This window comes from Nipponia nippon, unplaced genomic scaffold (genome assembly GCF_047370975.1).
Source record: "Nipponia nippon isolate SJK-2023a ecotype South Korea unplaced genomic scaffold, ASM4737097v1 scaffold_8, whole genome shotgun sequence".
Taxonomy (NCBI): Eukaryota; Metazoa; Chordata; class Aves; order Pelecaniformes; family Threskiornithidae; genus Nipponia; species Nipponia nippon.
The window spans coordinates 33,141,348-33,167,922 of NW_028262402.1; the positions used below are offsets into that span (position 1 = coordinate 33,141,348).

The 26,575-nt window shown below is 39.5% G+C and overlaps 1 protein-coding gene across 4 annotated transcripts; it reads left to right on the forward strand.

Annotated features, from left to right (window-relative positions):
* The first annotated feature begins 370 nt into the window (after positions 1-370).
* Positions 371-24,807, forward strand: GKAP1 (G kinase anchoring protein 1). 4 transcript variants are annotated; one of them, XM_087742349.1, is made up of 13 exons: positions 375-902; positions 2,720-2,816; positions 7,055-7,318; positions 8,085-8,228; positions 15,299-15,376; positions 16,972-17,101; positions 18,169-18,191; positions 18,888-19,040; positions 19,439-19,540; positions 21,594-21,657; positions 23,129-23,199; positions 24,095-24,172; positions 24,495-24,807. In XM_087742349.1, exons 3-13 carry the CDS (start codon positions 7,106-7,108, stop codon positions 24,540-24,542), a joined length of 1,104 nt encoding a protein of 367 aa, XP_087598475.1. In that variant the 5' UTR covers positions 375-902; positions 2,720-2,816; positions 7,055-7,105; the 3' UTR covers positions 24,543-24,807. The 4 variants fall into 4 exon arrangements, with proteins under 4 accessions (XP_087598477.1, XP_087598475.1, XP_087598474.1 ...); XM_087742348.1 differs by lacking the exon at positions 2,720-2,816 and having other exon boundaries at positions 377-902; XM_087742350.1 differs by lacking the exons at positions 375-902; positions 2,720-2,816 and adding an exon at positions 959-1,504.
* Positions 24,808-26,575: the final 1,768 nt, after the last annotated feature.

Here is a 26,575-nt window from a genome sequence, read left to right on the forward strand (position 1 = left end):
TGACCAAAGGGCAAGGCTTTTGGGGGCTTTTTTTGCTGGACTGCCTGGGTGCCACGGTTACAAAGTCCAGCGGTGCCACTTGCCCCTGGCTGAAGGCCTCCAGCCGTGCACGCAGCCAACCACCCCGGCCTTCGGGAGGTCCGCTGCCGCAGCCGGGCCGCCCTCTGGCGGGCGGCGAGGCCACGCTCGGCGCTTCGCCCGCCGGGCGCAGGCAGGACGCGCTGCCGCCGGGGCCCCCTCAGGGGCACTCGCGGCACGCACCCCGCTCCGCGGCCATCGGCCCTCCCGCCGGGGCCCTCAGGCCCCGCCTTGGCGGCACCCCCCCAGCGGCGGCGGCGGCGGCGGGGGGCGGGAGGCCGCGCACCCACAGCCGCCGCCACGGCTCCGGCGCGGGGGACGCCAAGGTTTCGCGCAGCCCCGCCAGCGGCGCGGCGCTGCGCGGCGCATCCCAGGTCGCCACCACCTCCCACGCGGCGCCGGGGCGGGCGGCGGCGGCCCTCCCGCGGTGCATGCCGGGCAGCGCCGGCCCGGCGGCCGCCCCGGGGGCTGAGGGGAGGCGGCCGCCGCCCCCCCCGGCCGCCCCGCGCCCTCTAGTTATTTTGATCCCGTCAGGAGCCCGTACCGGCCGGCGGCGGCTGGGCTGCAGGCGTAACGCCGCCGTGACGCAGCGCCGGGAGCGCAGCGCGCGCCCCGCTGCCCAGCCAACCAGCGGCCGAAAGACATAAACAAACCGGCGGGACGGCGGCGCGCGCCACGGCCGCGGCTACGGCTACGGCTACGGCTGCAGCGCCCGCCCCGCCGGCCCGTTAAACCGCCCGCCCAACCGCCCGCACAGCGGCCGCTCGCCTCGCCTCGCCTCGCCTCGCCTCGCCTCGCCTCTCCCTGCCGCCGCCACCACCGGAGTGAGTGTCCCGCGGGGGGCGCCCGCCCCGCCGCCGCTGCCCCCCGCTCCCCCTTCTGCCCTGCCAGCGGTGGGAAGCGGGCGGTCGCGGGCCTGTGGCGGCGGGGAAGGAGGGCGCCCAGCCGGGAGGCGGGGGCCGTGCCTCCTACCGGCTCCTTCCGAGCGGGCCTCGCCGGGCCCCGGCGGGAGAGCGGCGCCCGCGGCCCCGGGGGGCGTCGGGGCGGCAGGTGGGGGCAGTTGGCCGGTAGCGGCCGGGGGTTTCGCCGCCCTGGCAGCGCTGGGCGCTGGGGAGGCTCGGTGCCGCTCTCGCTGGAGTGTCCCGACGTAACTTGCCCGCCTCTCGCCGTGCGCTGCCTTGGCTCTTGGGCGTCTGCACGGAGCCGCCGTTCTCTCCAGCCTCCCGTACGCGGTGAACGTGTCGGGCCGCGCGTCCCCGACTCTGACACGGGCAGGGTCACGCCGTGCCCGGGGCGGGGGGCGAGCGGGCGGGGGCCGTGCCCGGCTGCCCGGCGCCTCTCCCCGAAAGTGACTTTTTCTGCCCGTTCGTTATCTTCAGCGGCACAAAAAGGGCTCGCGGCTTATGGCTGTGTGTTTTGCAGAGAGGTGCGTTAATTAAAAAAGATTCAGCTACGGCGAAAATGCTGATCGTAATTAGAAGCCAGAACCTCATTGGGACATGGTATTCACTGACCACTGGTTATTTAAGGTTACTAATACATATTGATAGATATCTAAGAATGCTAGTATATTTGTTGGATTAGTCATGCGCAGTAAATTGAGAGTGAAGTTTCAAAGTGTGTTAGATAAAAGGTCCTAACTTTAAAGCTTAACTAATTTCCTTTAACTTTTGTTTTCTGAGGGGGGGATGGTGGGAATCACAGGAAGAAGATCAAGGAAGGTTACACTGTCAGTCAGCATTCTGTGCTCAAACTAATGGCAGGCTTGCCTGATCGCTTTCACACTTTAATCCTGAGTTTAAAAAATGTTTTCAAAACCGTTCTTCCTCAAAACCATCAATTTTTCCAAGGCACAGCAGTAAATTAACCATATTCCCCTTTCAAACTGTGCAAGGCCCTTTACCTGCTATGGGTTTATTGCTGCTGTGTGTGCCAGTGCTGCACCTCTCAAGTAGATTTCTGAACCAGGTTTTTTTTGTTGGTTTTTTTTTTTTTTTGGCTGTGAAGTTACTTGTGAAGCTCATTGACAAGCTGATGACTTGACTTCAAGCAATTTCAAGGATTTAGAGCAGTTTAATGCAGCTTTATAGCTTTTGATCAGATGGCACAAACCAAAAGCAATTTAAATGGAGAGAGCTTGTCTGGCTGGGAGGATCTCCTGTGCAAAACTTCCTGTAAATGCACTGATAAGGAAAAGTAGATTGAGCTTGCTGTGGTAAATGTATAAACAGGCAAAGATCAATATGTAATGTGCAGAAGGTGTGACGGTTGATCAGTGCCAGTAGGGAATGGACATGTTGCTTCATTTACAAACGTATATTGTGTATTTTAGTGTTATTTCAGGTTTACAAGCAAGTATTGAAGTCTGTCAATACTTTGGGTGGTTGCTAGGAACGTATATTGATTGTAGATTGTCATAAATATGTATTTTAGTGGTAGAAAAAAGTAGATTGGATGTGGGAAGAGGCTTTAGCATGACAATACCCTATTTTCAAAGTTTTCTAAAATCCGTATCTTTATTAGCAGTTGATTTGATGATGAAAGTGGTTAAATAGGAAATGGGTTATATTACTGGGCTCTTCAGCGTGTTTTTCTTGAAAGAGTAAAGCTTCACATTTAAAGCTATGTGGTTATTTCACAGATGCTTAAAGGTGTCCTGCTGGTGTCAGACTGGAGGTTCCTAAATCGTGATGTACTGCTCACTTCTTAGAGATGTTTGAAGACTTGCCAGTTAAATGGTAACTCATGCACATGTGCAAAACTGCACACAGGCCGGGAAGCTGCTGATGCTCAAACAGAATGAGCTTGTGAATGTGCGTTAAAGTCTTCCTAGTATACATATTGGACAATTTACAGTAGAGCTTTTAAAACTTAAGTATTTCAAAACCTATTTCACCTGCCACATGTGGGTAGATGTAAGTAACTGCTACAAAAGGGATTTCAAGTTATGGTAACACCAGATGAGTGTGTTACTTTTATTACTGCAATCTCTGTTACATCATGTCTAAAAGGAGACTCATCCTCTTCAGGGCATTGACTGATGTCATGTTTCTGAAATAATACTTGGTACGCTTCAGGGAACTGAAGTTAAAAAGATACCTTTTCTTTTCAGTCATGTCACAATTTAACTTTCTAAAGATAAATCTTTAACTGTCTTCTTGTTTACCAAGAACTTGAGGTAGAGTAAGCACTCTGTGCTTGCAAATGACTGTGTCAGACACACTAAAGTAATACATTACATGTTTCATAAATGGGACCAACTTGGTATAATCTATCGCTTTAGTATCAAATTCCAAAATTATCTGTTCATGTAGGCTGACAGGATTTACAGAAGAGTATGACCTAGGAATGAGTAGAGCACCAAAAAAATTACTGCTTGCTAGCCCTAACAAATGCTTTTATGTTGCCTTGAAATGATATGGTGTATCATGCTTGTCTTATGTTGTTGATATATGAATCTGAACAATATGTCATTTTGGTTGTAGGAACTCTTTTCACAAACTTCGTAGTTTGAAACAGATTGCCGAGACAGTTGAACTAATAGTCTGCTAGTGATTTGCAAAACGGCAGGTTTTGAAACTGGGTTGTTTACTGGTGCCAGCTCTGTATGGATGCCATAGTGATGTTGCAGCTTTGAAATTCACTATCAGTGATCTTTTCATTAACATAAAAACGGAGGGTTAGTTACCTTCTTGGTACACTAGCGAAAGTCGTCTCAGAAGTGTATGACTAGCACTAATGCATGGCACTCATGGACACAGCTCCAAGTACTGATATTCATTTGTTGGGCTTTTTTTTTTAAACTTGTGGTCTCACTTTAAGTATTAATGAGCTGTGTAGATGTCACAAGCATGCTTTGCTTCCTTTTACTCCTTTTCGAGATATTTGCTGTGCTCCATATTGTAAGGAAAGGAATGGTCTTGTATTTAGATAGGCTTTGGCCAACTGACTGTTATGAATGCATAACGTTTCTCAAACTGCCAAACTTTTTCTTGAAAGCACTGTAAAGGCTGAAATGGTTTTTCAGATCCTAGTTTGATATGTGGAATTATGGAACACTCTGTGGTATTTGAATGCTTTTTTGTGTGATTAAAAAGCCTCTTGGAGCCCAGCCTCAAGCTCAAGAATGTCAATGCTTTCATTTTTCTGAAGTTGTTCATATCTTTAATAATAAAGAAAAATACAAATTGTAATTCTCTGTTAAAGGAAAAAAAAAATCTTGTAAAAGGGGTAGCAAGCATCTATGCTTAGCCGAAAGCTTTTGAGATCAGTCCATTGGTTTCCTAAGTGGGGGGAGTAAAATCTTGGAACTGAAATATTAGGTACTTGGTAAAATTTGGCTGTCAGAATTGTAGGTGCGGTATTAAAATGTGAAGCATGGCATGGTAGTAGGCCAACAGTGAATCACTGGATACATCTTTAAGTGTTGCAGAGGTGGGATGATTAGATCTTGCTGTAATATGAATAGCTATATTGAAACGTCCTACTGAGTTAGCAATGTTAACAGCTCTTCTAGACATAACTGAAAAATAATCTATAGTCTCATGTATTTGCAGTTTCCTCTACAACCTCATTTCTATCCATTTTTTTCTGTTCTGTGGAAACATGTAATTCACGAATAAACTTCTGTAAATTAACTTCATGTTGTCACTGAAGTATTTCAGTGAATTCTAACAGCAGAATTTCATGGGTCGTGCTTTCCTAATGTGCTTGTCAGCTGGCCACTTAATTGCATGCCAACTACAGTCAGACAGGAGAAGTATACTTGTATTTTTGTTGTATTTGTTGAACGGGGAGAGAGGAGTTTGCAGCCTTATTTCATAGTGATGGAGAGCTTCAGCTGCTGTGGCTAACTAATTCCAGCCTCTTTTCATCTTTCTTTATCTGTTATTCTGGAGTGACTAATAATTGTGTCTTGACAATATTTTCTTTTAAATTCTATTTCCAAAGGATCTAGCTGCTATTACTGCAACTTGAAAATATGAAATGTTTTCAAATTGTATGGGCAAAAAGAAGTATTTTGCACCATTAACAGCTGACAACTCAATAAAGACAGTTTTGTGCTGTTTATCTATTTATCTATATGAAAACCAAAATATATTGCAGTAAGTAGACAGAGACTGAAAGTGCCAAGCTTTTGACTGACAAGAGTCATCCTGCAGTGCACTAATTTTTTTTAAGTCACATACAGTAGTGGGGTTTACAGACTTCCAGTATTAAGCCTGTTATAGTCTGGTGTACTGCCAAGAGCGCTATCCGGTATTGTAAGTTCGTGTTATAGCATGACTGAGCACTTATCTTCGGTGCTGTTTTTCTGTGAACATGTATCTTTAATCTTTTCTCTGAGTTTCAGGTTTCAATTTATTGCGTGTTCAAGTAGTAATAGCACAACATCTCTCAGCCGTAACTAAGCTCCTAAGCAGGATAACTATGGCGTTATTGAGTATTAAAATGCATTTAAAAACACAGACACAAAACCAGGAAAATACAAACTTACCCTGTTATTTAATCCTTTAAAGAGAGTAACAATACTAATTACTTATGGTGCTTTAGATGTGACTTATGGGGGTTTTCTAGATCCATGGCTGTGGTCTGATCAGAGAGTGTGAACATCAGCATCAGGTGGATTGGCAATTTGATGTCAAGTTTGTTTTATTCTTAGGATACAACCAGCTTCATACTCCTTTTTTGAAAGAAATAGAGTAGGGTAATTTTTGTATGAGAAGAATGCTGTTCACTGTAACCCTTTGTCTTCGGTAAACTTGAATAAGAACGGTACCAGCTTACTTGCTCATTCTCTTTCACCTCTGAGAAATGAAATGTAATATTGCTTTTCAATAATTCTTTTGGGTAACGGTCATAATGGTGACCATTTACCATAGCATTGGTAACATAGCATGGTGCATCTTTAGAGCACCTGTACAGGTTTGTCCTTGAGAAAGTCTGTAATTTAGCGATAAAAACAATCTCTTGAAATGTCTGTAGATTCATACATTCTTCTGTAATAGTAGCTAATGAGCAATACACTTCAATTTCTTACATTTACAGTTGTCAAACTGTAAGGATTCCTTTCAAACAGCACTTTCAAAAAGTATGTATTATTTCACTACACCTCTCTATCATAGGACATCAGCATAGCTAGATACCTGTTTTCTATGAAATTTATAATCACTGATGAAATAACATCACTCTCAGTCTTCTCCTAATCCACTAAACTTTGCATGGAAAATTTGCAGTTAGCCAAACATTCCTATGCCAAAAAATTAACGTTTACAGTAGATAAATGTTTTGTACTTCGGAATTGTGTCATGGGGATGTGCACATTGGTTATAGCTACAGGGGGCAATGGAAGGCTTAAGGATGTTTCCCAGTTCTGCCTCCTCCAAGGCATCCTCTGTGTTGTGCTGTAAGAACAGGTGAGCCTAATGTTTGAAAACAGTACCAGCCACAATGCTGGGCTCACGTTGCTGTGGAGTAGACTGCTTGTTGAATCTCCAGTAGATTGGGAATGAAATGGTACTACTTGTAAAATAAGAAATAAAGCTGCTTACCCCAAACTGGAGCCTGCATATGCATAATATCTACTTGCTTTCTTTCTCAAATCATATGTTTGTCAGGCTGCAAGGGTAGGATCTGAAACAGTTTTGGAGCACTACGCAATTCCCGTATCTCCCTCCCTCCCCACCTCCAGATTTTGAAGGCCAGCTTCTTTTAGAGCCTTCTACTTGTTTTTTGCGTCAAATATAATCTCTCAGGGACAAATGTATTAGCCTAAACTAACTGTTGTTTTATAGATTATTGTTTCCTTTTGTAGTTCTTGTTCAAATACTTAAGATAATACAACTTAGTAAAAATATAAAGAAATAACACTGAGTTCTGGGGTTTTTTTGGCACTAGTCTTGCAGCTAACAGATATGAATTGTTGATTGTTTGGTCAAACACTGTTTTCATTCTTATTTCTGTGCTACTTTCCTAGGAAACCTAGTAACTAAAAAGAAGCCAGCTCAGTACAATTTCAGATGTGGCAATGGCATCTGCTGTAATCAGCTCAGTTCCTACCACTGCATCTCGTTTTGCTCTACTACAAGTCGAAAGCGATACTGATTCAGAGCCTGGAAAAGGAAGAAGTGGACGAGGTGCTAGTAAATTTCAGGGTTCAGGGGGAAGATCATCTACAAATGAGAAAAAAAGAAAGAAAAGGAGAAAAAAGAAGGAACAGCAGCAGAGTGAGGCCAATGAGGTAAAGTGATTATATTTTCAGTAGTGGGTAAGGCTGTTATCTGATAAATAACTTTTGCTGTCCCTGACAAGTCATTATTTTGGGTTTTTTATGAAAAAAATGCTACTTAGTCACAGAAACGGCAATTCTTTTTTTTTCTTAGCTTTATTAAGAATTCTCTGTATAAAAGTAGGATACTCCCTACTATACAAGTTGAAAATTTTTAAAGAGAATAAATTTCTAGGTTTTACTTTTTTGACAGCACCACTTGAATAATTAATTTCTGATGGAGGGAATGACCTTTCTAAAAAGTATTTGCTAGGAAACAACCTGTTTTCAGAGGTTTGTAGGGAGTCAGTTGTAGTTGCCTGCTTGGACAGCCAGCATGTTAAAATTCAAAGGTGCTTTCAAGGTTTTTTTCTTTTTAGGGGATAGCTAGACCTACCTGCTCTGTCAGAAGAGCTTTAAAATTTGGTTTCCTAAGTTGTAATTTTCAGGTTTATCCATCACTCCAGGCCTTTAATCTGTTAAATCCAGAGGTTTGGTCGTGTCCCATCCCGTCCCGTGCCCCCCCCCCCCCGAGGCTGACAGGTCAGTAGTTCCCAGGGTCCTCCTTTTTACCCTTTTTAAAAATGGCTGCAATGTTTCCCTTTTTCCAGTCCCCAGGGACTTCACCTGACTGCCATGGCTTTTCAAATGTCATGGAGAGTGGCTTAGCTAGTCTGTTGAGACTGTTTCTGTATACTTGTCAACATTTTGATTAATGTTAAAAATAACTGTTTTTCAGCTCAGAAACCTTGCTTTTAAAAAGATTCCTCAGAAATCTTCACATGGAGGCTGTCTGTCTCAGCATGAACAAAAGCTGCACACTGCAATGCAGAAGGACTCTCAGGAAGAAAACTGGCAGGAGTGGAGACAAAGAGATGAGCAGGTACAGCTTACTGTATTTAGCTGTCTTTGGCTTTCCTGAAATGTGTTACTCCATGAAGTTAAATCTCATGGATAAAGAGAGATGGCTGGAGAGGAAGCAGCAAAATACTGCCACAGAGAAGGAAAGGGTTCAGTGGACATTCAGGCCACATCTTCTGTCAAATATAGTTCAGAGCCAGCACATGCTGCTCTTTGCACACCTCATAGCTGGACTGTCAATACTGGCGTGTGGTAAGAGGAATTTGTATCATTTGGACAACAAGTAGAAATACTTCCATGGAAGGATGGTGAAATGCTGCGGTGGGAGCAAAGCTGGGGATGTTTTGGTGGAGCAATATACGGGTATACAAGTAAACCAGGTTTAGTAAGTTTTGTTAGGCATGAAATAACTAGTTCCTTTCTAGGTAACAAAGAACACTTGAACTCTGAGTGCTAACTGTCCTTTATCACACTAGGGTAGTCCTATTAGTCTAAGAACCTCTGTCTTTTAATGTTAGAACATGTTTTTGGCAATAATGTTGTTAGTAGCATTCATTAACACTTGAAGAATACCATAGAGATAAAGCAAAGACTGACTGTGCCTGTATGAAGGCCAATGTAATGTTTTCTCCGTGTTTCTTCTTGCCAAAGCTACCACAAACAGAAATTACACAGCGAAATGCACTTAATCCAAAACAGTAAAATAATCTTCACCTTGAACAAATACAATAAGATAGTTTGCTGTCCTTGTGATGTCAGTTAGGAAGAGCACTTACAGTTAAAATTTGCCTTTTTGGTTCTTGACTTGAATTCAGCATTTAAAATACTCCTTTTTGATACTGAAGAATGTATAGTGATTTTCTTGTATGGTGTTTTAAATTATATGAATTGTCTGAATTGTTTGCAGTACTTCAACTATTTTAGACCAAAATAGCATAGATGGACAAAGAAAGAATTTGTTTTAGTGCATTTTTTTCAGATGGTGCTTAAAGAAATGTTTTGGTACACTTCTTTGTAGATTCCTTTTAAATAATTGTCTGCTATGCACTCATTCACTGTGGATAATAGTTTGGGCTGTCTTGTTAGGCTTGAAGATGCCCTTCAGAGTGTTTAACTTTGCACAAACTTTTTCAAGGCAAATTGCTAATAAGTGACACAAACGGGAGTTAAAAAGTGTTTCATGAAGCTGTTGAACTTCTATGCTGGCATCTACCAGGATGATATTTTCTTCTACAGAGAAATTTTCAACTTGCGTCTCACCAAAAAAGATGGTATTGAACTGCTTCTTGTTCTAATTAAGACACGATACAGAAAGCCATATTGCAAAAGACTGACATTAGGATACCATTCTTGATTATTTTGTATGTTGCTAATGCTTTGGTATAGGTGCCTCTTTAAACAGAGTGTAGCCAAATTCTTAACCTCACAGGCTTCTAGATGGTTGTCCTAGCAGTGGAGTAATGACCTAATAATCCTCTTGAAAATTTCCACAGCTAATTAACTTCAGAATTACTTTTTAAGGTACAGATTTGCTTTGTTCGGTACTTGCAGGTTTTTTATTCTATGTGGTAAGAAGCAATTATTTTAGGCAGAAAAGAATTTTAGAGTCTAATTACTGGGTGGCGAAATGGTCAGACAAAGTAAACTCAGTTGTAAACAATCAATTCTTACTAATTTCAGTCTTACTGACATATAGGCTCTGAAGTTACCTTGGGAATCTTTTATTTTAAAAATAACTGTAGAGCAATTACTGTAATTGTAACATACGATAGTTATAGTTCTAAAGACATCTCTGTCCCATTTTTATGAGAAAAAGGAATAGCCAAATGCTGTGACAGTTCTTGAGGTTGAAGAATAGACTGTTTTGCAGCACAGCTACATACTGAACAGCTTTCTGTGGTCACAGTGGACTGAGCATAAAGAATGGAGGTACAGTGTAGACAGTGAATATTTTTCCAACAAATCTTGTCTTAACTTTTCTTTTGCTACACTAAACATTTACTGAAGTGGCTGACACTGTTAGATTGCAGTGTTGATATTTTGTAAACATGAAATAATTAAGCTTTGTTTCAAGTTACTGGTATGACTTTGACATTATAGGTTTTGAGTCAGCCATAGAGGTTACAGTGAACTTTTCTGGTTCATAAATGGTTTAAAGGATTGGGTTTTAGATCTTAAAGTGCCAAAAAGTTGCCCAAATGGCTTTAAACTTACCTTTAACTTTACCCAGAAACTCTTAAAAATGTGACTGTTGGAATCTGATGAGTGGAAAAAAAAAATTGCTACTTCTGATTCCGGTCTTAGAAAAACAATCACTATGTTTGCCATGGCTCAAAGTATATAACATGGAGTGCATGTCTCATTAGGATATTCTCAATAAAATATGCATAATCAGTAAGATTCCTTTTAAAACTGTTATTTCACTGTTTGTAGATGCTGCCCATGTATGTATTACAGGCAGGCAGTGTATTAGCTTGTCTTTTCTTAATATGAGGGGGAAAAAAGGACACAAGTAAAAATGGTGAGGAATTCAGTTTAATTATAGCGTATGCGTTTTTAGGCTCTTAAGGAGATTAATAGAGGCCTGTGAGTCCCCACTGATTTCCGCAGTAGCCTACTAAGAAAGTATAAAGGACTTGTGACCCTGAAATAAAAATTAGTAAGTAAAGGCCAGTGTCACACAAAGAATCATGAGCCTTCAATATCCACAGCTATGCTTTTATTTTTTCTATTTCATATTATCACCAACAGTTTCAGTAATAACTTGTTCTATTGTCTGTAATCTTGTTGCCCAAATTGTCATAATAGTTCCATTTCAGCATATGCATTCAATACAGCGTTTGTGTATCACTTCTGTTAAATTATTATTTGTTATGTTCTATAAAGCCATAATTTGAAGCATCCATGGATAACTCTGATTTAAAGAATTATGATCTTAAGGTAAATTTGATTACAGGCACAAAGTACAAGTATTAAGACTTGATGCTCTGAGTGTAGTAATGAGTGAAGAAAAGCATATGCTTTGGAGTAGGTCTGAAAAGGAAAATCTGCTGAGCAATCATCTTATCTAGTCAATCTGAGCACAGGGACTCTTAAACTGATACATTACTGAGGGCCACAGGTAGTTTTTCCTCGCACTTGTTCAAAACATGGCCCATTTGGTTGTATTCTCTAAACAACCCAAGAGGAAGTTGGGTAGGCACTTGTCTAGCTTCTGTGTAGCTTAATTGCTAAATGACTTGACATAAAATTTCGGCTGTTCATCCTCTAAGCTCTTCTCTTTCCCTTCCTATGACTGTGCCAAAAGCACGACTGCAGAGTGATGTACATCTGCATTGTTCCACCCCAGTGAAGCTGCCTTGCTTTTATTGGGGATGTTGCATGGTACACATATGTGTATGCAGGGATTACCCAACAGTTGTCTACCCAAAATTAGGCGTTGTAGTCTGCTACACTGAAAAACTTGACATGAACATGATGAAAAAGGAGAGAATGGGAATTAAAAAAAAAAAACAGACTACCAAAAAGAGAGCAATTAACACACAAAAATAAGGTAAACTCACAAGAAAGATGAACTTAGGATTTTTACCTTTGTGTGTCTGAAATTGCTAATTTAGCACACAAGCTCCTAAATAATTATCAAGAATTAGTACTACCACAATGTTGTTATAACTATTAAACAACTGCACAAAAATTGCATTACGCGATCTCTAGTACAACAATAACCCTATCATAATTTACTTACCTAGCAGTCATTCAGTTCAGGGCAAGACGGAGTGTTCAAAGCTGGCTATACAAAGGTCACTACTTCTAATAGGCAGCTGAGTTGAAAGCTTTAGACCTGAATACTCTCAAAGCCAGTCATCTCCCCCATAGTTTCCCAAGGACCTTCAGTCCTGCTCCTATGCACAGCCTGACTGTCGCAGAATAGCTAGCTATGGGCTCACTACCACTTAAACCTATAAACAAAAATCTAGAAATGAGTTCCTTTGCATAGGTACTGGGAGTGCACATCCAATAGGCAAGTTCTGGAGTACGCCTAACAGTCATAAGAAATTGAGACCCATGCACAGAGCTCTTACAGTGATTCTCTTAAAAGCTTTGCTGAAGAAAGACCATGCTATTTACATAATAGCTGCATAGTTAAGACAAATGTTGATAATACTTTAAAAGGAAAGTGCCAAGCAGTATGGTAATGTGGAGGTCAAATACAAAAAGAGGAACTCTTCATGAACTGGAAGATGCTCTTTGTGGAGCTGACCTCTGTGGAAGCAGGGAGATGCTGCCTCTCACCCAGTGCTGAATATCACCCTCCATTGCAGTACGCCATTTAAAATTTACCTCTTCATTATCAATATTGTATTACTGGACAAGGGAAGCTATGGAACTGAGAGGCTAGGATTTCATGCCTTCTGAATCTGAAGAATTCCAACTCATGTCTCTCCTCTCAGATAAGCATGTACCAATTGAAGTTTCAACCTTCCTGCCAATCAGTTTTTCCAGCTCAGAAAAGAGATGCTTCTATTAAATCTTACGATACAGTCAGCATGACTTTATGAAAAAAACAACATAGGGACAGCAGAAGAGTTCAAAGCATTAATCGACATTTAATGCAACCTTGACTAAACAAGGTATTCTGTCAAGCAGACCTTTCAAAAAATTATCATAGAGGTGGAATAATGCCATTTTGTTTGGGAATTTGGCATTCTCAAGTCTGCTGAACCCACTTTGCAGCTAGTCCCAAGTCTTTCCCGTAACAAAACAAACAAAAACAAAACCAAACCAGACTTTTCATAAGCTTCCAACACTTCTCATCTTCATCTCAAAAGAATACCTTACCTCTTCTTCCTACTACAGGGACCTCCTGTAAGTGTTAACTACCATCTCTTGCTAATTCTAAGAGTGGTGCTGTTGTGGGCCTCAAGATAGTTTAACTGATTCTTCCTTTAACACATACTACACCAACACAAGCATACCTTCTCCCGCTTTTCCTTTACCTTTTTTCTCTGTATCTGCCTTTAATACAACAAATTATTTTTAAAAAGCTATACACAGACCCTATCAAGTTTCTATTCCTAAAGTGGCAGTAGTGATATAATAAGCTGGTACATGAGCAACAGCTGATAAGGACTTTAACACCCTGCACATGAGGCTTCATCCTCTGTCAGAATTCAAGATTCAGGGGGCTGAGAGGAGCAGGACCTCACTGCTAAATGGCTAAAACACTTGGGCAAAAACAGTTCATTGATTTTTGGGGAATTTCAGCCAATTTAGTTTATTGTCAGTTTCAAACCTCTAATTACTGATTCTGATGCTGAAAGAAAACAAGCATTTAAGGAAGAAAACACCCCTTGCTGCTGCAAATGCTCTCCTCCCCCGTCTTTGTTCTCCTTTCCCCTTGCTGCAGGCCAAAGGGGCGCAGGAGTCGGGGGTCTGTTTGCAGGGGCCCCTCCATCGGTAGCTCTGGTGAAGGTTGGTCCCTGCCGTCCGCAACTGGGGCGGCTGCCCCGCTCCCACCCACGTGCGCAGGCCTTTGGGGTTCCGAGGCGCCTCCAGCCTGGCTGCCGCAGCGGGTCCATGGCTCTTCCCTGCCTCCCCTGCTACAAAAACCTTGCCAGTGAGGCCCGGTGCAATCAGTCAATGCTAAGCTTGACCCACAAACCAAACACAAAGCTAGGAATGACAGCACCCCAAAGTCTACGTGGGATCTTGTAGCAATTTATGCTGAGAGCACTATTTTACTGTGTTTGAAATAACCACTCAAAAAGGGCTGGCTTACTGTGGCAAAATCTAGAAGCCACTCTTCGGTTTTCTCTTATGCAAGACTGATCTTATGAATTGTTAACAATTAGGAAGAATGTGTGTGCTCTTACACCATATAATAAATCACTTTTAGGCATATGTAAAGCATATGAGAACTTGTAAGGTTTTTTTCAGAACGTGGTTCCTATAGACAAGAAAGCTAGTGTATGTCACGCAGCCCAGTTTGAGCAAAGTGCATTAAGACCACTTAAGTCATTCACTGTAACAGCTACTGTAGTTTATTCTGGAATGAATGAAAAAGACCTCAATTTGAAATTCAAAGAACAAGAAAATAATGGTTAAAGTAATTATTTTTACTAATTAATATTTCAGTTAAGGGCATGAAAAGGAGAGAGCTATGATGAAGAAAAAGTCTTCCATTTGGCAGCACATCACACAGGGGATTGTAGTGATTCCTTAAGACAGTAGACCTCAAAGGAACAGAGTTTTGCATTCATAACAACTTGATCTTAGTTAACTTTGCTGTAAACAGTAACATAGATTATTAGCTGTTTATGCATTTAGATTATCCACTATCTACCTCGACTATAGCATCTATATCCTCTAGGTAAATATCTTATTTTGGCTTCATTGAACTGTTGCTGTTACTGGTCTGCTCAGTTCAATCCTTCAGCCCTCTGTGCAGCTGGAGCTAGACTTTCCTGCACTTTCCTATATCACAAGAAGAAAGAGATATCCCATCTTTCATTCATGTTGTGTTGTTCCCAGTTCTTTTTCTTAATAGCTCACACCTAGAAAGCTTCAAATTTTCTTTCCATATCCCAAGAAGACTTACGTACTTAGTTTTCTCAGAAATGAAAGAGAAAACATCTTGAAATAATTCAGGTTTTCTTAGTTCTGCTCTCCTTTTAAGAAAAAAATTAGTGCACTTAGTTTAATCTTTTCTCTGCAATGGATGAGCACTTAGACTTTCTGGTGGTCCACAATGACCATTTTCATGTTTCAGACTAAAAATAAAAATCATTTTAAAGAAGGCTCATGTAAGCAAATCATGAAGGTGGTAACTGTATTACATAAAGATGTGCACAACTTACTGTATGCTTATATCCATCACAAAGTTTCCTGAAGCAAGATACTTTATTACTTAGGGTACAGAAGAGTATATTAGCTGTGAATAATGCCGTATGTCACATCAGTGAAACTTAGCTTTTTGGCAATTGTAGCGATACGTGTATTGAAAGTGAAATTTTAGCGTGGTCTTAGTGGTTTTGTCTGCCTTTTTTTTTAACAACCTAGTCACATTAAATATGTTAATTTTTCTTTCTTCAGCTGACATCCGAAATGTTTGAAGCTGATCTTGAAAAAGCATTGCTGCTAAGCAAACTGGAATACGAAGAGCACAAAAAGGTATTTGCAGAATTCATCCTAATGTAAAAGCTGTACAAGTTTGAGGCTCGCATTTTAAAAATAAAGCAAAAAACTCCTAAAAGTACCATTTTCTTCATGTATATTGTTTGCTTACACTGTTCAGATGTTTAAGAGTTCAGAGAAATATTGGATTTGAATAAAACCATATATAATAGTATTGGGCAGTTTGTTTTGTTTTTTTTTTTAATTGGCTTGTAAAGGTGGAAAATTAGTTTTACTTTTTCAATTTTCTAGCATATAAATGCACTGAAATTTTTTAAGAGTACAACAAGAGATCCTCACCTTCCTCAGAAAAAATCCAGCACACTTGAAGAGTACAAGAATCAAAGCACTGTCTTCTCCTGAGGCTTTAAAGTGTTAGTTATGGTTGAATCATTTGCATTTTTACTAACACCTTTTTTCTCTTTTGAGTATAAATATTTTGGTTCTAATAAGCCCTATACATTTTCTTAGCTGGTCAGGATGCTGTTTTCTGAGTGGTTCTTATGGAACACTGAAGAATTGTTCTGAAAAAATATGCTTAGATGAAATTTTTATTTCTAACAGGAAGTTGCTTCTTATTTGCAACAAATCAGAAGCCAATGAAATGTTATGAAAAGATGTAAATTTAAATATAATTATGCATCATAAAGAAATAAAAATTCAGTTTTTTGAGGGGGGAGAGTACCATAGTCCTTGAAAACCAAGGATAAATTTTTAACTTACATACTAAAAGTTCTTTTTTTAAAGTGAAGACAATCTTCAGGCATAGTAGCATAGCATCATCTGTAGACTTTTTGAGAATTACCTCTGAATAACTTAAAATATATACTATGTATTCAAAATATACAGTACATGAGTATGCTGAACAAGTTGTGTTTCTATGGAAAAAGAGCTCTCCATTTCCATCTTTGCTTTCTATATAACAATTTTTTTCTTAAGAAGAAACATTTCTAACATTTAAGATTATTTTTAATCTTAATTAAAATATTTAATTAATGAGTATTTAGGATTATTTTTAACAACTGAGACATTTCATTGATAATTTGCTAAGAGTGTTAATGTAGATGTGTGGGGAGGTGGGACTCTGGTTCAAATGGCTATCGTGTACCAGGCTGTCTGATTTCAATAGGAATAAGGTCAATTGGTAGAGCATTGCTGCACACTAATAGCTCTCTGACTTCTACTGAATGAGTAAGCATATTTTGAGAATAAGAAGAATGTACAGTAGACCTGTGTTTTTTAAAGAAAGTGCTAACCTGCATTGTGTAGCACTCTGCCTTCCTACATTTGACTATCACACATTCTCAGTTTACGAGTTTCTGGGTAAAATTTGATGTAGGTGACTGAGGAAGTATTAGGCTGATAGTTCATTCGCTGTTTAGTGAAGAGCAATGCTCTACTTCAGAGAACAGAATCGATGCTTAATTGCTGATATGTCTTGCACTCTTTAAAGCAATCTGAAGCCTGCAAATTACTGTTCAGGCTAAAATCTCCTTTAGTACATTATCACTATTTTTTTTCCTTTATAAAGCTTCAGGAAAAAATATTTGGGTATTGAAGAAAATTATACCAGTGGGACTTTATTCTTCTAGGAACATGAAAACGTTGAAAATACTTCACCTCAGTCAAAGTCTGTGAATAAGAAAGAGAAAAAGAACCAGCAAGGAAAAGACAAACCTCTCACTGTGTCTCTGAAAGACTTTCAGTCAGACAGTAATATAGGTATGCCTTACCACACCATATAAGCTGTCCTCCTTGGAATTTTCATAGTGTGTGTGCTAACAGCAAAATGCTCTTCTGTCTCTGTTCATTAATACTGTGTTTAAACAAACACTAAATGAGTTGTAGTTAGTGTGTCCTACCGAGTCCAAAAGCTAAGTGTTCATTATATAATAATGGACTAGTTAGATTAGCTGGAAAAAAGAAGAGGTTAAGGAAAACATAATTTCATGTAGTATCCCTGGGGTGGGTGATGGACTCAAACACTCTTAATGTGGCCTTTTTTTAAATCTAAGTGGTTTTTTTTGTTTTACTAAGTTTGTACTCCTCAGGCAACTGAGTTTCTCTGTTTCCTGGTTAATAGCAAGTCATTGTTTGCCTTTCTTCATGATACTGGCTTTTATTAAGATAAGTAAATATTGAAATAACTTACATATACTCATTATATGGTTTATTTATACGTTTAAAATTCCTTCATCTGTGTCCATAGAGCAGAGATTCTGAATTTTAGTGAAGAAATCAAGGTAGATGCTAGAAAAAGAAAAAAGTAATTTTGTTTACTAAGGTTTTTCTTTTAAGGATGTTTTTATCTAAGTCTACAATATTTATTAAACACATTATTTCCAAATAATCTGAATAGAGGAAAAAGATAGAAAGCACAGCAATCTGGAAGGCATGGAAGGCATTCAGGTATACAGTGAGATACGTGCTATAAAAGCCTAAGTAGACTTAAAAAGAAACAAACCAACAAATTCCTTATGTGTCTGTACCAAAGACATTGCCTTCCACTTTAACTGAAGCAAACAAATATAGGGTGCTGCTTTTGATTAAATAGTCTGAAAGATCTGCGAGAAGATGCAAATTCAGTGATTGATGTAATACATAGTTTATAATCTTGGCTTCTAATGCTTTAGTAATGACTTTTTTTATTGCGACTTGGAGAGGAGAGTTAATGTTGAAGAACTCCAATAGATGGGGTTTTTCCCTCACTTCTCAAAATGTCTTGTTTCAGTAGCCAGCTGTACAAGATTTGAGTAACTTATTGATGTCATTTTTTCTATTCCTTTCAGATAATCTTGCTAAAAAACATGAGGTAAGTCTTATTCAAGCCAGTTTAATAAAAAAACCCATAACTCTTATGTTTAGAAGGTAATTATTTTGGTACTTTCTGTAGTGACAATCAGTTATAGATTCTGAAACTGACTGATTTCTGTTTGGGAAATTTTTACAGATGCAGATTTAATAGAGACGTATGTCTGCAGTTCTATCTTGAGAACTTAGTATTGGCTTTCTTAGAACTACCTCTTGCTGCTTTAGTTTTCAGATAGTCTTTGATGCAACTTGCAGATTTAAAAGCATGTTAAAAAATACAGATTGTAGTACACAAAAGAGAAGAAAATATAGATGAGAAATAGAAATATAGATAAGAAAGTACTGTGATGCTACTACATTGCGGTGCAGTCCAGAAATATTAAAACTCTTAGAGGGAAGAGTAGTTGACAGTGAAATAAAATATAAATTAGTGTAGTGATAGTGCAAATTATTAAATTCCAACCTCATGCGTTTGTGTAATCTCATCATCAGCTAAATGTTAACTGTTAATTAACTTCTACGTTCTTCAACTTGTATCATATTCTCTGGGTGGAAGTCACAGTGTTCTCAGGATAAAACAATATCTAGATGTAATATTTTTCCATGACTTAAGCAATTGTTTTTAAACATGTTGATTTCTAGCTCAATATTAACCTATGTGTAAAGGAAGATATGTTATAGTACTTATTTTTGACAGGAACCGAACTCTTCCCAGTCTTCGTTGCATGATGGAGGATTTTTCAACAGGCTGGAAGATGATGTTCACAGAATACTTGAAAGAGAGAAAAGGAGAGTCCAGCTCACCGATTACAGTGAAACAGAAAATGGCACATCTCATGAACACAACCAGGCATGTATAACAGCAGTCATTCTGAAGTGAAGACGTTTGCCTAATGAAGCTTATTGAATGATCAGAAGGCAGCACCTGAGTAGAAGAAAGCACAAATCAAAAGCATGATAATCTTAAAGAACTAAAGAACCCCACAACACTGTAATATTTTTATCTATCTGAAGAGGTATTTAAATGACTTAATTTTTTAATGTGAAACACTTGTGATTGAAATAATTTTTGCTCCACAGAAAATGCCAATATTTATCACCACATTTCTTATCCTTTTGGTATCTATGCACATATACCTCTTTAGTTTTGATCAAAAATTCTCTTCTCTAACAAACAAATAAGTTGCTTTTCCCAAGACCGAATTCATATGACTAAATTATTAAGAAGTGATGTTTTCTTGCTTATAGGAGAGTGTTTTGAAAGACGGAAAAACAGAACGCCTAAAGCTCGAGCTTGAAAAGAAAGATGCAGAAATTCAGCAACTGAAAAATATAATAACTCAGTGGGAGGTATGTAGCTGATAATACCTTCAAATAGTAGACAAAATTTAACATTATTATACATTTGAAACAAAGTATTTATTAAAATGTGACCAATCTGAAGAGATGCTTTAGACTGGCCACAGATCATGTATTTACAGAGCAAATTATTACTTTAGTACCACATGAAGCAGTCTTTCTTGGTAAGTAAATTAAGCATCTAAAAATAATCAGAAGAATCAAGACAAAGCATCCAGAAATAAACTTCATATCTGGCATATCAGTCACTACTTGTTTTCTAGTATTGCTGTTTTCATGGGCAAAAAAATAAAGATGTAATCTAAGTCTAGGCAAGATCTTGAGCAATCTGATCTGCCTTGGAAGTCAGCTCTGTTTTGAGCAGGAAGCTGGAGTTTCTTGGGTCTTTTCCAACCTATTTATTTTTTAAATTCTACTTAGCTTTTTTTGCATTTAAGAACTACATATTGTTGGAATTTTCTGTAGATTCAGTCCAATATTTGAAGTGGTTAAAGAAATCAATTAATATTTTGTCAGGTTTAAGAGAAGTTCCTTTAAAGCTGCAGCATAACAAGAATGGAGTCCTGTCTTTTGTTATATCTTTTCCTATCACATACAAGTGAAATTGGAAATCAGATTCACCATATGCTAAAACACACCAGGAAAAAAAAAGATTTGCTTGTTAATAATTACATGGTATTGCTTATATAGCAATTCTCTGGAGTAGCTAGAGAAAATGTCTCTGTCTCCCTGTTTTCAGACCATGTTAGCATTGTCTGGATAGTATCTAGAGCAAAAAGGGGAAAATTTCCATGAGGAACTGGCACTGAAAGAAAATACAGTAAAGCAGCATAGAATTATCTTAAATTATTTTATTACTATTTTTATTCATTGCTTAAGGTAGACTGAGCAGGTTGACAGATGGGGAGTCTTCTGATGCTTCAAAGAAGTACTTTTACTTGCAGTAATAGAGACGTGAACTTTGTTAACAGCCATTTTCACTGTGTACTACAGTTGGAATCCCCCGGTGATGCTTTAAAGTATAAAACCATTCATATTTACCACTATCAGCACTTGATTACATTTGACAGAATAAACACTATGCATAAGGATACTGGTGAGGTGATGGACAGCGGTTTAATTTTATGAACTTGTCCAGAGACTTTAATACAGTTTTAGGTGGCCGTGAAAGGTCTGGCTTATATGTAAGTTTAATTATCCTCAAGGACTGGTGTGATACTCAAAGTGGAAGATAGTAGCTTCTTTATTACAAAAAAAGTATGTCTGAAGTTAAACTTTTTACAAGAGCCTACCAAGAGCAAACTGTATGAAGAGACTTGTGACAGGAAAAACAAGTTTGCAGCTAAGATACATGGCTAGAACTGACATTGGTGGCCAATTAAGGAAGCGACTGGCTTATGAAGAAAGTGTGGTGATATCAGATAGATTGGGAAAAACAGCAAAAATAGGTTCTTGAGTAGTAAACTGTAAGTAAGTAAGTAAGACTGTACTGTAAGTAAGTAAGACTTGAAAAGGAAAGAAACTGTAATGTAATAACAATAACTGCTGAATAAAATAATCTGTAGAGCAGTGGGGTCTTGTCCTACTTGCCGAGTAATACGGGAAACTGTTCATATTATCTCGGTATCTAGAATGTGCATTACAATCGTAATTTTTCAGAGGAGAAACCACAAAGCCGTTGATGCAACAGGCCTATATACTTCGGGCAGACCTGAATGATGATTCTTGCACTATCAACCCACGGACGTAACTTTCTTATTCTAACTTGCCCTAGGCCTTGTGCTTGCCTTTTTTTCTTGACTCTGTTATTAATCCATTTCTCCTGTCATGTATTCCTTACTTGGGCTGTGGTTTAATTAAGACACAGATGATCTTAAAGATCTTTTACAACCTAATTGATACTGTGATTCTATGATGCTATGATTCGATTCTCTGCAGAAGTCATTATTTTACACTCTTAAGTTTGACTCTTAGTCATGCTTATTTTACAGAACACTTTTTTTTAGTAGGGTATACATGTAATAATTCAATCTCTTTAATACAGGCAAAGTATAAAGAAGTAAAAGCAAGAAATGCACAGCTTCTGAAGATGATGCAAGAAGGTGAAAGTAAGTAAGAGTTTTATCAGGAAACTTAAAAGTTCTTTTTAAAACATGGAAGGAACTTCCAAAGCAGCTTTTTAAAAATAACTTGACTCAGTGACAGCTATAAAGAACTAAGCAGCTATTAATTTGCAGCGCCTCCAGTGAACTACAGCATTTGGTGGCCCACACAGTACTGCATTCTTTGAAATATAAACTGTTCAGTTATGCTTTAGGTACAATGATTCGTCAAGTTAGACTTTCTTTTGCTAGTGACAGCTATCTGTTCTGGACTGATCTCATCATATCTGTTTAGACACACTTGAGGGAACTGTTCGGTTCTTGCATCTTTGCAAGCTGTGCTTTGAACTGTTGGAAACATCATTCTACACCTAAGCAAGTCTTTTGCCACACAATGTATAGGAATAGCTAAACCACAGGATTATATATGCAAGTGTGTGATAGTTTTCTTCTGTTATGACACTATTCAGAGTTTTTATGAAATTCAGAGTTTGTTGTCAAAGTTTGGGAAAAAAATTCATATATATACACTCATATATATGTAAATATTCTAGGATCTTTATACTTGTTATGCATAGTTATCCTTTAATATTCCTAATCTTGGTTGATGAAGTTGTTTGAGCCTGTGATGCTAGCCACACCAATATGTTACAAAATTGCCTTTGCTTTTCAATTTCTGAATTTAGCTCTTGAATGTAGTTTCTTCTCTGGACTAAATTTTCAGCTAAAAAAGCTCATTTTTATTCTTTAAAGTATGTTTACAAAACTTCTGGCTACCCTAGTTCAAATGTTCATAATGTGATTGATCGTTGCAAGTTTTAACTTGGAACTTTACTACTTCAGGTCAGTGTCTGAGCCAAGATGAAATATTTTCATCTTGTGAGGAAAGAGGTGAAGTTCTGAAGGTTTTTTCTTTTTTTTTTGTGGAATAGTAACACACTATAAAATGAGCAATTTTGTGTTTTTCTACAGACTGAGTATTCTGTATTTTGGGGCAGAATTCAAGGCAGAATTGAGCCTTGACAAAACTTCATTTCTTCATATTGAGAATTTTAAGTTATCCACAGATATTTCACCAACACTAGCTAAATAGTTTAAACATCTCCATATTTGAGTAAACAGATGTTTCCATAGTTATGACTGAGCTAGTATGTGAAACTTATGATCCCAAAATCTTCATCCATTGACAATATTCAGTTTTCTGATGGACTTTGTTCACAATGGATATCTCTAAAATCCATGCTGCTTACAGGGTTAAGCGCGGGGTAAGTAGTGCAAGGTTGGGGTTTAATCTCCAGAACTTTTCAAGCTGCTACTAATGGCAGGGTTTGATTTACAACGTCTACTGTTCTTTTAGCGAAGATTGCATTATTTAGAGGTCACAAAATAGTGAAATAAAGTGATGTCACAGTGCTATTGGAGATGAAGACCTGTAAAGCTACAAAGATCCTCATGCTGTATCTTTCTCTCTCTGTAGTGAAAGACAAAGCAGAAATACTCCTACAGGTTGATGAATCTCAAATTATCAAAAATGAATTGACAGTACAGGTAAGCAAGGATTTCTAAATGTAGAATTTCATGGGTATTTCAAAGATGCTGTTTATTTAAGGCAGTGATAGAGGCAGGGGAGGGAGGAAGCTGACACAAAAACTTGTTTGAAGCAAAAAATGTTACATTTCATCCTTAGCCCTGCACTTCGTGTGTCAGAGGACATGTATTATGTAAATCTCCAGTATGACTCACTTAGAACTGTTTCTGGAAAGACAGCAGACCTCAGCATGCATGAAATGATTTTGCCCTGAACAGCACCTTAGGAGTATCATTGTCTGGTAACCGAAGCTAGGAAGCTCAGAAGGGTGCTTCAGAAGATGCTTCTTTCCTGGGTGTTTTTTTGGTTGGTTTTGGTTTTGTTTTTTTGTTTGATTTCTAGTCTCAAGTTTATGAACACAAGTGAGCTACAAATTACTTAAGACATGTCAGTCGGCAAGTCACTGTAGCAGACAGTATGCAAGACTTTTATGCATATCTTTTGGTCCACAGCGCCTATTTGGTCTAAGCCCTTGACTTGTCCAAATGTCTTACATATAACACACTACTATTTTTTGAGGGTGATGTAATAAGCTTATCTGTGTTGCATGATACTGCATCAGTTAAGTGTTTTATGGAATAAACTAATGCAGAGTCCAAAAGTTGGAAGAGTTTCTAACTATAGCTCTTCTATATCATTATACAGATAAACCAGTAAATGTTGCTTGGGAAATAAAAGTCATGAAGGAATACTTTACTTGTACTTTCAGTTCATGCACAATGATAGTGGTAGTCACTCTTGAATTCAGCATGTATTATCTGTTTGTCCAACACAATACTAATGAAGAGCAACATTGACTTGGTAAACTCACAGACGTTAAGGATATTTTATAAATTCATATTCTGTATGTTTTAGGTAACTATACTTCATGCTGCATTAGAGCAAGAAAGATCCAAAGTGAAACTACTGCAGGCAGAATTAACAAAATATCAGGTAGTTATTTTCTGTGTTTCTAAGTTTACCTGTTCTTGATGGAGCTGAGACTATCATGGGATAATGTGCTCTGAACTGACCTATTAGCTCCAATTTCTCCAGTTAAAAAAAAAAAAATATCGGTTCATAAAGCACAATAGCAATAAAGCACAGTGGGACAATGAAGTCCCGTAATAGTTGTATAATTTAACAGAAGTATGCAACTTAACTCCTGAGGTTTTTTCTTGTTAATTTATACTACTTTAATATACAAAGTAACTGCAGATATAAAGTGTCATGTCTAGTATATTAACTAAACGTTTGTTTTAATTCTTTCTTACAGAGTGGGAAAAAAGGGAAAAGGCACTCAGAATCTGACCAGTGCAGGTGATCTCCTCTGCCAGCAGATTCAAAGCAAAAAAACATCAAATCTTTCTTCAGGGTTTTGCAGAAATTTATATATTTGTTGTACAACTGCTCAACTATGCAGGTTTTGAAGAGAAATTAACAATTACTAGTTTGTTTAACAGTCTGAATAATTGATTTGTTGCACTTTCTGCTACAGAAATATTGGAAAAATAGTATTCCAGGAGAGCTGAAACTAACTGTAATGCCATTAGTTTTTCATCGTTCAATAAAATTTACTCTTCCATTTCTATGTTTGAATTCTTGCTTTCACAGAATTTCTCAATTAAGACGACTCTATTTCATGACTATTAAGATCCAAAAGCATTAGTATGCAAATGGTCAAAGTTTCATTATGTCAAAACTGAAAATGGGACAGCTCATGCACAAGCATCTTGCTGTTGCTGAATCCAGTTCTGTTTTTCAAAAAAAAGTCAAGTATCATTATTTCCTCTCCTTGTACAGGACATCATGAGGACATTGTGCTGCACTTGGGTCACAACAACCCCATGCAACGCTACAGGCTGGGGGAGGAGTGGCTGGAGAGCTGCCCGGCAGAAAAGGAGCTGGGGGTGGTGGTTCACAGCCGCCTGAACATGAGCCAGCAGTGTGCTCAGGTGGCCCAGAGGGCCAATGGCATCCTGGCTTGTATCAGGAATAGTGTGGCCAGCAGGACCAGGGAGGTGATAGTGCCCCTGTATTTGGCACCTCGAGTACTGTGTTCAGTTTTGGGCCCCTCACTACAAGAAGGACACTGAGGTGCTGGAGCGTGTCCAGAGAAGGGCAACGAAGGTGGTGAAGGGTCTAGAGCACAAGTCTTATGAGGAGCGGCTGAGGGAGCTGGAATTGTTTAGTCTGGAGAAGAGGAGGCTGAGGGGAGACCTTATTGCTCTCTACAACTCCCTGAAAGGAGGTTGTAGCGAGGTGGGGGTCGGTCTCTTCTCCCAAGCAACAAGCAATAGGACAAGAGGAAATGGCCTCAAACTGCGCCAGGGCAGATTTAGGTTGGATATTAGGAAAAACTTCTTCACTGAAAGGGTAGTCAGGCATTGGAACAGGTTGCCCAGGGAAGTGGTTGAGTCTCCATCCCTGGAGGTATTTAAAAGACATGTAGATGTGGTGCTTGAGGACATGGTTTAGTGGTGGACTTGGCAGTGCTAGGTTAATGGTTGGACTTGATGATCTTAAGGGTGTTTTCCAACCTAAACGATTCTATGAGGTTCAACAAGGACAAGTGCAGGGTCCTGCACCTGGGTTGCGGCAACCCCCAGTATCAATACAGGCTGGGGGATGAAGGGATTGAGAGCAGCCCTAAGAAGGACCTGGGGCTACTGGTGGATGAAAAGCTGGACATGAAGGGGCAACGTGCTCTCGCAGCCCAGAAAGCCAACCGTATCCCAGGCTGCATCAAAGGAAGCGTGGCCAGCAGGGCAAGGGAGGTGATTCTGCCCCTCTGCTCGGCTCTGGTGAGACCCCACCTGCAGTACTGCATCCAGCTCTGGGGTCCCCAGCACAGGAAGGACTTGGACTTGTTGGAGCGGGTCCAGAGGAGGGCCATGAAGATGATCAGAGGGCTGAAGCACCTTTCCTATGAGGAAAGGCTGAAAGAGCTGGGGTTGTTCAGCCTGGGGATGGGAATGCTCCGCTCCTTATTGCGGCCATTCAGTATACAAAGGGGCCCTATAAGAAAGAGACATTTTAGTAGGGCCTGTAGTGACAGTAGAAGGGGCAATGGTTTTAAACTGAAAGAGGGCAGATTCACATTGGACATAAGGAAGAAATTTTTTACAGTGAGGGTGGTGAGGCACTGGCACAGGTTGCCCAGAGGGGTTGTGGATGCCCCCTCCCTGGAAATGTTCAAGGCCAGGTTGGACGGGGCTTTGAGCAACCTGGTCTAGTGGTAGATGTCCCTGCCCATGGTAGGGGGGGGTGAACTAGGTGGTCTTTGAAGGTCCCTTCTGACCCGAACCATTTTGTGATTCTGTGGTCTGTATCCTTTTCATGCCTACATGGGTTTCA